Here is a 12,697-nt window from a genome sequence, read left to right on the forward strand (position 1 = left end):
AAAAACTATTTTTCCAAGGCTTAACACCGCCAAGGCACTCTAGATTGAAATTTAAAATACGATTTGTTTTTAAACGAAAATGTCAAAAGTTGACATATGATATATCATTCTATTCAGAGTGTCATTTTTTATCGAATAAAGTAGAAATATACCGAGGGTGCCATTGAAAAATCAAAAGTTGTAGTCATTTCCGGTGACACAGGAAGTGACCAAAAACAACTGAATCAATCCTAATTTATGTCATATACTAACATACCAAATCTCGTTTTCTTATCTGAAATAATAAAAAAATTATAGGAGTGAGCCACTTTCGAGACGCACCCGGTATAAACGCCCAATTTGTAGATATTAGTTTAGTTCTTAATCATCTGCTGGTGATGCTAACATGGTTAGCGAAACGCGCATACAGTGTAAACGTAAAATTGTTTTGGTGTATTGTGGTGATTTAGTGTTTTATTTTGCTAAATTACATCAAATTAAAATGTGATAACTCAAATGAAGCATTTTGCAATTCACTATAGGGTCTCGTAAAACAGCCAGCGGTGTAGTAATTTTTTAATGAACACCAATAAATCACCCTATGGATCACTGACTTCAAAATCGCCATTCATAATTGTATCGACGTTTTTCCAGTCGCGCAAAAAATAAAAGGAAAATCCTTTCACGTAACCGTGAATCGACGATTTACATTCGAAAAAAGAATGAGACGCGTGTCTGCCGCAATCGCTGCAAGATTTCGAGCTGCTCAACCGACGTAATGAGACCATTTACAAGAAGAGTATAAGCTCACGAAATACCACGCCAAGGGTGGTGGGAGCCGTTGATGCTGAAATACCTATATCTGTAACTTCTGGTTATGATTTCGGCTAGTCGCTGTGTGTGGTGTGAGAAATTTTGTATCTATAGCTTTAGTAATTAAAGTACTTATAGTTTATAATCATTTGTGTTAAATTTGTGCTTTGTGAAACGTATACTATCGATAATGGATATTAAGCATATTAAGGTAAATTGTGTTTTTGCTGGATAACTAAAATAGCTTTAAAGTAGAAACATGGAAATTAGATGTTGATTTTCATTGAAATGACACACGGAGATCTTAGCTTTACCAAATATATTCTTTTGGTTTGTTTACCTGCACTCCCAGGCTGCTTTTTAGCATTCATAAATATATATTTTTTCTATAAATTAAAATGTTAATTCAATAAATATAACATCTTTACAAATTGAGAAATGGAAAATTACATAAAAATTATTAAAAATTAATAAAAAAAAATAAAATCTTAAAATAAACTTATATCGTCTTGGTAACGGTAACCATAAATAAAGTCATAACTGCCTTGCGATATTAATAACGGGAATTAAGATGCCATAATTTCCTCTACATTTTATAGGTAGCAACCATGTGAAATACAATACAGATTTTGGTTAATAATATAAAATAAAAATTGACACTTATATAACTACCTGAATAATATATTATTAATGTCACATATAATAAAATTACAAGAGCACATCGTTTCATCGACTTCCCCTGCTAGAATATTTTTCTGTTCCAGCCACTGAAGGTATATTTTATATTACTTTTGGTAAATTGATTCACTTTTAGGTGGAAATAACGCTTGTAGTGCTTCTTCAGCTTTTTTAAATATTTCCTCCATTTTAGGGGAAACGTACTCGAACTTGTGCCGAATTCGTGCGAAAGGTGTTTTTTTTTGACAAAAATCTGAACTCGATTGACAACAAACGACTAATGGCCCCCATCTTGTGTCCAAGCTAGTGATGACAACAATAGATCAATGTTGTTAATTATAAACTATATTACTATAAACTATCGACGCATTAATGTTTTTTTAACAATGTTTTACATCCATGTTTTCGAAGAATCAAGTCCATCTACGTTAAATCTTTAGTCTTTTTAAGTATTCGAGAAAAGTTCGAAACGATAATTTATGAATGATACCAGATGACACTATTAAACAGATTAGTAAATTATATTAACCGCCACATTATTATTTTATAACATTTAAAATCATGATTTCCAGGTGATATATATAAGTATCAATGTATCGATACATCGAAGTTTTTTTGCCATCCATAGTCCAAGCAGATTAGCAAAGTTGCTAATAATTTTGTTAACTGAAATGATGGTATATACTTATTTCAATGCCAAATACACGTTTTTACGTCTGTAGCTGTAATCTAGTATTCCGGGTGCGTCTCAAAAGTGGTTCACCCCTATAACTTTTTTTTATTTTTTTCAGATAAAAAGACGAGATTTGAAATGTTACTATATAATATAAATTAGGATTAATTGACGTATTCAATTGTTTTCGGTCAGTTCCTGTTTCACCGGAAATGACTACAACTTTTGATTTTTAAATGGCACCCTCGGTATATTTCTACTTTATTAGATAGAAAATGACGCTCTGAATAGAATGCCATATCATATGTTAAATTTTTAACATTTTCGCATATGGTTTATTTGAAATTGTAACATGAGGTTCATAACAACAATTTGACTAGAAATGCCAAGTGTGTGGTACCAAATTATTCGTAAAGAAATGCTTTTCTAAATATTCTAATGAGCCATCCTTGTTCCATTTGAAAAATCGGATACCATTAAAAAACGATTTGAGCATCTTTTAATCAGCCAGGACAACGAGCAGGACAAGACACGAAAAACATTAGATCTATTTTTCCAGGGCTCCTTGATTAAAAATTAAAAACACTAATTTTTAATTTATAATACAGTCATAGCCATAATACGCACTCTAGATGGAAATTTAAAATACGATTGTTTAAAGCGGAAATATCATTCCACACAGTGTGTCATTTTCTATCGAATAAAGTAGAAATATACTGAGGGTGCCATTTAAAAATCAAAAGTTGTATTGTAGTCATTTCCGGTAAAACAGGAAGTGACTAAAAACAATTGAACACGTCAATCAATCCTCGTTTATGTCATACACCAACATACCAAATCTCGTTTTTCTATGTGAAAAAAAATAAAAAATGTTATAGGGGTGAGCCTCTTTCGAGACGCACCCGGTATACATATATTATGTATAATATTATATAATATAAACGATTAACTGTCAAAAAAGAAAATAAAAACTGATATACTGATTAACTATGAATTAATTGTTGATCCTCTTTCTGATTAATTATTAAAATATTTTTCAATATATTTTTAATTTCCTCTTAAGATCATTACCATTATCATCAATCAGCAATTTTTTGTCCGATTGCTGCACATAAACCTTCACTATGCTCTTCCAGCATACTCTTATTATCTGTGAAGCGGATCTAAAACAGCCAAGCTCTGTTACACTTGACGGTGCAATGCTCGGTGCAATGTCTCCATTCTAAGTCTTCTTTCACAAAGTATATATATAGACCTAGTACGTTTTCTTTCAGCCCGACGTCTACAGTAATAAGATGTGATCATACTCTAGGTCACGCCACCGTTTTTGTCAATAAATCTTAAGCTGCCTCTTTTGTGAAATAGTGAAATAATATATGTACCTATGTAGGAGTACAATCATGAGATTTTTTTAAATACTTATTTTACTTGCATGTGCACACAAGCTCTTATGACGAAATCTTGACCTCAGTTTATAAACACAATTACAGTAATATGGAATTACATTGATTGACACCCACGCAATGATATAATTAAACTATTATATTTTATTGAAATGTTAAAAATAATAGTCCTACATAGGTTTAACATATCCGGCTATTTATACAGGGTGGTCCGAATTGTATTCGGGAAATTTCGGCAGCATAATCTGCAGAAAAAAATAAGTAAATAAGTTCGTATAAATTTATGTCCTAAAATGCTTCGTTATGGAGATACAGAGTGAAGAAATTTCATTTTTATTTTGTATTTTTCTAAATCATTTCTGAATTATAATCGATATTTGGATTAAAATTGGTGTCTGTGTATTTTTTGACATTTTACATTTGATTTCGATGTCAATATATAACTCCTATTTATAGAGGTCACATACCTGTGTTTTAACTGTTCTGAAGAGTAATAAGCCCTTTTTTTTTGTTTATATACATAATCAAGGGTAATACTTTTCGTCCGTAAAAAATGCTACGGGCAACTGTATACTATATGGGCAACATATTTAAGGATGGGCAACATATTTAAGGATGGAAAAACAAAAAAAAATAAACGTGTTGAGTAGATAGTTATCTGAATTTTTAACTCTATGGTTATTAGCCGACCAATAGGTATGGCAGGCTATTAAGATCGGTAAAAAAAGATTTTTTAATTTTACTCAAAATGAGTTATTTGGGTCATAAATGACCTAAATACAAAATATTTTCATGGTGTCTGTCTGTCTGTCTGTCCGTCTGTAACACCGATTTTAACCAAATTTAGCACAAAAATACTGTGGCACCAGAGAATCTGGCTATTAGTTTTTGGTGGTGGTGGGGGGTTGGTAAGGGGGTATAGGAGGGGTTAAAAATTTAAAAAAATCGTAACTCCAAAATTACAGTAGCTAGCGAAACGCGGTTTTCAGATTAAGATTAGGAATAATATTTGCAACAAAATTTGTAATAACATCAAAATCAGTTAAAGTCGTAGTTTTTGAGATATTAACATATTTTAGTATGGGCGGCTATACGACGAGCCTCACGGCGCCAATTTTTTGACTTAAATAATAGATTTGGGAACTTTCTCGTTTTTTTGATCATATATTTTTCTTCCAAAAAATTATGATAAAACAGTTTCTGGTTTCTGTTGAACCTTGACACAAACACATTTCAAGTTTATTATTTCAGTTTAATAACTATCTAGTCAACGTGTTTAATTTATGTCAATGATGACGTGTATTGATTATGTCGATTTCAAATATTTCGAGAACCTTTACTCGTAGCGATTTTTACCAAGAGACCCTTTTTACTTAAAAAAAACGGCCGAAATATATTTTTTTCTCAGTCGTTTTATACAGGTACGGACGAAACGTTATTACTCTACAAACCAGTTAAAAACATGTAGATTCTGCCCTCTATATAAGCAAAAGTCATAAAATCAAAATTTCTCATGTCAAAAAAATTACAGACTCCAATTTTCATCTAAATACCGACTTTAGTTCAGAAATTATTTGGCAAAAATCGAAATTAAAATGAAACTTCAACACCCTGTATATCCGAAACTAAGCATTTTAGACATACATTTATAGGAACATTTTTAACTTATTTATATCTGCAAAATATGCCGCCGAAGATTTTGGAATACAATTCGGACCACCCTCTATATTATATTTCATAGTTTAATATAAATTTGCGAAATAATTTAGCAACAAAATCTATTAATTGGTTATAATATAATAAAAAAAACATTTTCTGTTACGTTCATTTATTTTATTCATTATGTTCTGTGGGTACATAATATTTATTTTTAAGTGTATCATATAATTTTGTATTACATAACTATTTCTTAAATATACAAAATTATAAACGGCTCTATAAAAACATGGCTATTGTTTAAATATTGAAAACCGTAATATAAGCTTTGTATGAAAAAATTACCTAAATTAAGTCCAACAAAAAGAAATTCAGATACAATACTTGTTAATTTGTGGATTTATTGTAATATTTCTCTTTGTTTCTTTATGTTTGTATGCTTTCACTTTCTTTTTATACCTTTTTCGAAGTTTGTGTATAGTATATTGAGCAGGAACTTTTCAAATTACCAGAAATTTCTTAGTATAGCACACACAGATGGTTTTCTATTTTTTGTAATCGATTAATAGTTGATTAAAATTTTATTCAATTTTCTAATAATAGGGTCAACAAAAACCAAATAAATTTTCGGTCAAATAGGTTTATGTATTATGTGACAAATTGTTAGAAACTTATTATTAAAGAAATTATATTCACCGTAATTGTTATCTTGCCCGTATTTAAAATACCTAATTATATAAAAATAATAAGTACTTTTTATATATTATTCAGTTTAACCATTGCATTGGTCTAGATTATAGTGGGTTTATTAGTGAAATATTATGAAAAGTATCACTATTAGGTAATAAAAAATAAATTACAATTGTATTATTTTATTATTATTATATTTTATAACTTAAAACAAAAAATGTCATTAGATATACAGGGCGAGTTTTAAATAATTGCACATATTTTAGGGTTGGTATAAATATACAAAGTCATGAGTTTATGACATTCTTTTCACAAAAAATTTCAAATATTGTAGTTGATTTTTTTTTAATTTTTAATATTCAGTTAAAAACATATCTTGATGATATGCCAACATAGGTGATAGATTAAATTTATACGAACGAAAAGCAATAGCTTCAGTGTCAAATTTTAATTTTTAATTAATTTTTAAAGGTAAATAACTCGGCTATTTTGGACTTCTTTTATGAAGCTCTACGATACTGAGAGAAAATAAGGACACTTATTTTAAGACTGTACCGGGTGTTTCTCACCCCTGTACCAAGTTTCTTACCCTTTTGTAGATAAAAAAAACGAGATTTGGTATGTTAGTATACGACATAAATTAAGATTGATTGACGTATTCATCTGTTTTCAGCCACTTCCTGTTTCACCGCATATAACTACTTATGATTTTTAAATGGCATCATTGGTATTTTTTTATTTTATTCGAGAGACAATATCATATGTCAGCTTTTGACATTTTTGAAATTTAAAATCGTATTTTAAACTTCAATCTAGAGTTTTTTAGAGCTAATTTTTTATCCATTTTGGAAAAATATTTTTGATCATATAATGTTTTTCGTGTATAGTCGTGGCCGGTTAAAATATGTCCAAATTGTATTTTTAATCATTTCTTCTATCTCATTAATTCGTAAAAGACCACTTTTTACGAATAATGTGATACCACACACTTGGTAGTTTGAGTCAAAATGTCGTTATAGTCGTTCAACAAGGTACAATGTTATAATTTCAGATAAACTACATTGTGCAAAAATGTCAAAAGTTGATATGATATGTCATTCAATTCAGAGTGTCCTGTATCGAATAAAATAAAAAAATACCGAGGGTGTAGGTAATTTAAAAATCAAAAGGTGTAGTCATTTCCGATGTAACAGGAAGTGTATAATATATAATAATAATATATGACATAATATGTCAATCAAACCTGATTTATGTCATATGCTAACGGACCAAATTTGATTTTTTTTATTTGAACAATTAAAAGAGTTATAGCGGTGAACCACTTTAGAGAAACAATACCGGGTGTTTCTCAAAAGTGGCTTCTCAAAAGTTTCTTAAAAATCGACTCACACAAAAATCAGAGTGACATGCGGCATCCAAAAATTAGTTTTTGATAACACTTTTGGATAAGATTTTTTCAGATAAAAAACAAATTTGGTACGTTAGTATTAGTATATGACATAAACATGTGGCTTTACATATACAGGGTGGCATACATATATATTACATATATATATATGTGGTGCCTCTCATACGCCGCGGAAGAGTGTAGTTTATATCGAAATAAAATTTTGGCAGCATATGTAGGTTAACTGAAAGCATTTTATAAAAATATATAGAATTATACAGGGCGGCCCCAAAAAAAAGTTACACATCAAAGTTGTGTTTTTCTAATAGAACACCCTAAATATTAATTGATTTTCGGATTCCAGGAAAAAAATAAAGGCGAAGCATATACCTAAAATTTAAGGATTTTGACATATTTCACATTTTGTGAAAATGAAGACTAAATTTTAAATTTCGATATACCTATAACAGCTCCCTAAATTTTAGTTGACATTGTATACCCTGATATTTAATTAGAGTAACCATTGTATATTAAACCAAATTGAAATTTGACCCGAAAAGTTATACAGGGTGAGACAAAATGTATGATTTTGCGGCAGTAGATCTTTATTATTTGAAAAAATCTAGGTGGCTGTGTGATATACATTTTGTTAATTTAACAAAAGATTGTAAAGTAAAATACTAAAAAGGATAATATAAAGATACACATTTAAAACATATTTTAATTATTAAAAAATTAAAACTAGATATAAACCTATAATTATGCAACGACAATTAGCTATATGAAATCAAATGCTCAAAATGCTTCCTTTCCTGTTAACTGCATAAAATGATTGTCTTTTCAAAAATACTTTTCATTTTAAAAGGCATATATGGAGTTCTACCTCGAAAAGCAGCTACAATAATTTCTCTCATGTTGTCGACACTAGTTGGTGGAGTTTGTAAGCACTATCTTTAACATATCCCCATAAAAAAAAACAAACTAGACAAAATCAGGAGCATTGAGTATTCTATTAACTGGTGAATGCACACTGCATTCACCAATCAATAAAATCATATCAATTCTTTCTGATGTAGGATAAGTTTGCATTTTCAGCAAATTTCTGAGAATTTTTTTTGTTCTAACACAAAATTATAACTAGTTGTTAAAGTTGGACTAATTAGACAGCTATGTTGAAGTAACGTTAGACACATCACAGCCACCTAGATTTTATCAAATAATAAAGATCTACTCAGATCAAATCATGTAAATGAAAATATCTAGAAAAATCTTTGACCACCTTAATAGTATTTTGAAGAGACATGAATTCTCCATTGAATATCGGAATAATATACTGGGTGTTCCATTTAAAATAAGAGAGTCAAAAAAATGCTCTGAATTAACCGACATATGGTCACAAAATTTTATTTCAATACAAACTGTCGTTCTCCTTGGAGCCTAGCCTACGTGGTGTATGAGAGGCGCCACCCTGTATAGGGTGGTCCGAACTGTATTCCGGAAACTTTGGTAGCATATTCTGCAGATAAAAATAAGTGAAAAGTTCGTATAAATGTATGTTCTAAAATGCTTAGTTTCGGAGGTACAGGGTGTTGAAGTTTCATTTTTATTTCGATTTTTTTCAAATAATTTATTAAGTAATGTCAATATTTAGATGAAAATTGGTGTCTGGGAGTTTTTTGACATGAGAATTTTGTTTTTCACGTCAATATGACTCCTATTCGTCTGGGCGCCACCTACATCTGTTTTAATTGTTTTGAAGAGTAATAACTTTTTGTCCGTACCCGTATAAAACTACTGAGTGAAAAAATATACATTTATGATGCATTTACGGAGTTTTTGACGTAAAAACGGTCTCTCTGTAAAAATCGCTACGAGCAACCGTTATCAAAATATTTAGAATAAAAATAGCCAATACATGTCATAATTGACACAAAATAAACACGTTGAGTAGATAGTTATTTGATTGAAATAATAAATTTGGGAAATTTTTATTTTTTTAAATTAATCACATTTTTTTGCGAAAAAATGATGATAAAACAGTTTCTGTTGAACTTTTGGCACAAAAACATTTCAAATTTATAATCTCAGTCTAATAACTATTTAGTCAACATGTTTAATTATGTCAATGATGACAGGTCTTGATAATTTCGATTCCAAATATCTTGAGAACCATTACTCGTAGCGATTTTTACCAAGAGACCTTTCTTATGTAAAAAGCTCCATAAATATAGTATTTTTTTTATCGGTAGTTTTATACAGGTACGGACAAAAAGTTATTAGTTTACCTACATATTTTTTAACCGCTTTGAAGCGGTTAAAAAATATGTAGGTGGCGCCCTCTACAAGTAGGAGCCATATTAACATCAAAATCAGATTTCTCATATCAAAAAACTCTCAGACACCAATTTTCATCCAAATGTTGATGTTACTTCAGAAATTATTTGGAATAAAATCGAAATAAAAATGAAACTTCTACACCCTGTATCTTCGAAACTAAGCCTCCCCCCATTTTAGGACATACATTTATATGAACTTTTTCACATATTTTTATCTGCAGAATATGCTGCCGAAGTTTCCGGAATACAGTTCGGACCACCCTGACATAACAAAACATTTTATATAATTGGAACACTGGCACTAATATTTAATACATTTTGGTGTAGAGGAGAGAAACTTTATACCAATAACTTTTGGAATCATATTGCGTTTATAAAAACTATGTTAACTAATCAATAAAATTGGAAAATTCTTGTTTTTTTAAACGGTTTTACTATCCTAATTTTGTAGTTTGCTCACGACTTTTGAATCGGTGGTCTGTCAGTAATCGTTACAAAGTGAAATTGATTTTACTTGATTATCATTCGAGATCACTCATTGAAATGCATCTTATCATACGCAATTACTACCTATAGTAACGCACTTAAACGTGATATCCGTTGGCGGGTTACTAGTATTCTATAATTAGATAATTGCATTAACTAGTATTACATTAGATCCATATTAATTTTACTTCATACCACATATTTTTTAATACAACTGAGTAAAAGTCTTTGATGTTATTAAAACTAAAAGAATTTCAGATTTCTATTGTGTTTATTTATTTTGCTCACACAACGTTTAAGACAAAGGAAGTCCGAAATTCTTTTATTTTTAATACTGAATCATTGTCTACCACATTCAAAGTAAACTCTTTGATGTTGATTAAGGAATAATTTGAAGAAGAAATATTTTCATTATATACCCGGTATATCTACCATACATATAAATTTAAATTTATATATCGCCTGAATTTACAGCCATGAAATTGACATGTTGTTCATATAATCGTCCTATTTGATACCCTATTTTCTCTTCATTCTAGTTCTATTAATCTAGATCCACAGCGACTGTTATATAGCGATGTTGATAACGATAATAACGCAGTGCTTATTTTTTAATTAGCAGTAATTAAAAATCATCCGTTGGTCAATAAGGGATGTACGTACGTACCTATCTATTAAAATTGCGATTTTCTCACTGCATACCATTTTCACTTCGAACAAAGCTTTATGAAATATGGCGTTGCGTAACTTCGTGGCGTGTATTCGCACTTACTCGGTCATATCAAAACAAAAGAAATATAAAGAAGAACATCAAACATGTTATCTGATGTAGGTTCTTAATTAGCGTGAAATGGTCGGTGCAGTTAGAAGTATGAGATTATTTATACTGTAATAATTATTATCAATTCGTTTAAGGCTATAAAATGAGCGAATCCACGTAATTTAGTTTTACTAGCATCGTGGTTTTTACGGCTGGTTGATTGAGAACACGGTGCTATTAAATCTTATATTATTAGGTAAAGACTTGTGTAAAACAAGGAACCGTAGGAACTCAAGAACTTAAGAAGTAAACTCTGGATCGCACCCAAGCGGGAATTTTGGGATTTACTGAAGCGCGGGAAAATAACATATAATAGCCTAAGAGCTGACGACATATTTAGAGAACATATTTTAGGCAAGCTAGAATAACTAAAAATGTATAGTTTATTAACTGGTGAACCCAGAATCCTAAGTCTGGCTGGGGGGTTGGGAGTATTTCGCTACTGCGCAACCCATAACATTTGCAAAAAAATAAATCCAAAAAACATTCTTTAGGCAACTTGAAATTTGTTTATTCTTAAATTTTAGCATCTATTTAACCTAGAAACAAATATGCCAGACTTTTTTTTTCGGGTTTAAAGTGTAACCAGACCATTCCAAATATGTTTAATTATTATACCTGGAAAACATACTTTAGACGTTCTAAAATTTTTACAGCGTGTTTATTAGATGATATTAAAAAATATGTGTTAATTGCCAGACGAATTCAATTAAATCATCATAAATTTTTCTGCGAAAAAATGATGATTTAAACAGTTTCTCTTGAACTTTTGGCACAAAAAGATTTGAAATTTATGATTTCAGTCTAATAACTATTTAGTCAACATGTTAACGTAGTCAACATGATAATTTCGATTCCAAATATCTCGAGAACCATTACTCATAGCGATTTTTACCAAGAGACATTTTTTATGTAAAAAAAGTTGTGAATGTATATTTTTTTACTCAGTAGTTTTATACACGTATGGACGAAAAGTTGTTATTCTTTAAACCAGTTAAAACATATGTAGGTGGCGCCCTCTACAAGTAGGAGTCATATTGACATGAAAATCAAATTTCTCTTGTTAAAAAACACCCAGACACCAATTTTCATCCAAATATTGACGTTACTTCATAAATTATTTGGAAAACATCGAAATAAAAATGAAACTTCTACACCCTGTATCTCTGAAACTAAGCATTTAAGGACATAATTTATACGACCTGTTTTACTTATCTTCTTCTGCAGAATATGCTACCGAAGTTTCCGGAATACAGTTCGGACCACCCTGTATAAAAGTATGTTCGGATGGTGACATTAAATGATAGTTTGTTAGTCTGGCTAAAATTTTCATATGGTTTCATTAGATAAAAAATGAAAAAAGTTCACTTATTTTCCCAGTCATAAATGTTTGAAATTTATTAAAGAGCATTATTAAAACATTATATTAATGGAAAAAAACAGTCTGGCACATCCCAAGTGGAGGAAAGTCTGTTTGGCTGATATTTTGCGAATGTAATAATTTGTCAGATTTTTGAATTCCGTAACTTTTATTTTCCCATGCTTGAAATTTATGTATCATTTGATACTCTCACAAACTATAATCAAAGCTATAATCAAAAGCAAGTCTGGCTAATTTACGAAATTGGCAAATGAGTTTGGTGCCGTCTTGAAGAAAAAAATACAAAATGTTTGCTCTTGTTTTTCCGGATTTGAAAATTCGTCACATGAAAAATAATACCATAATTTCATAAAACAACATATCTCACTGATAGAACTATTTTTATCGCTGGGGAA

The 12,697-nt window shown here is 30.0% G+C and overlaps 1 protein-coding gene across 1 annotated transcript in view; it reads left to right on the forward strand.

Moving 5' to 3' along the window:
* Positions 1-898: 898 nt before the first annotated feature.
* The window catches only part of LOC115875004, a gene marked incomplete at its 3' end in the record, with an annotated part of 29,269 nt that continues 17,470 nt past the window's right edge, over positions 899-12,697 (forward strand). The window contains exon 1 of the mRNA XM_030890315.1: positions 899-1,003. Within this exon, the coding sequence (XP_030746175.1) occupies positions 983-1,003 (21 nt within the window). The remainder of the gene's footprint in view (positions 1,004-12,697) is intronic.

Source organism: Sitophilus oryzae, unplaced genomic scaffold, assembly GCF_002938485.1.
Source record: "Sitophilus oryzae breed Bouriz unplaced genomic scaffold, Soryzae_2.0 scaffold_1317_pilon_pilon, whole genome shotgun sequence".
In the NCBI taxonomy this organism is placed as follows: domain Eukaryota; kingdom Metazoa; phylum Arthropoda; class Insecta; order Coleoptera; family Curculionidae; genus Sitophilus; species Sitophilus oryzae.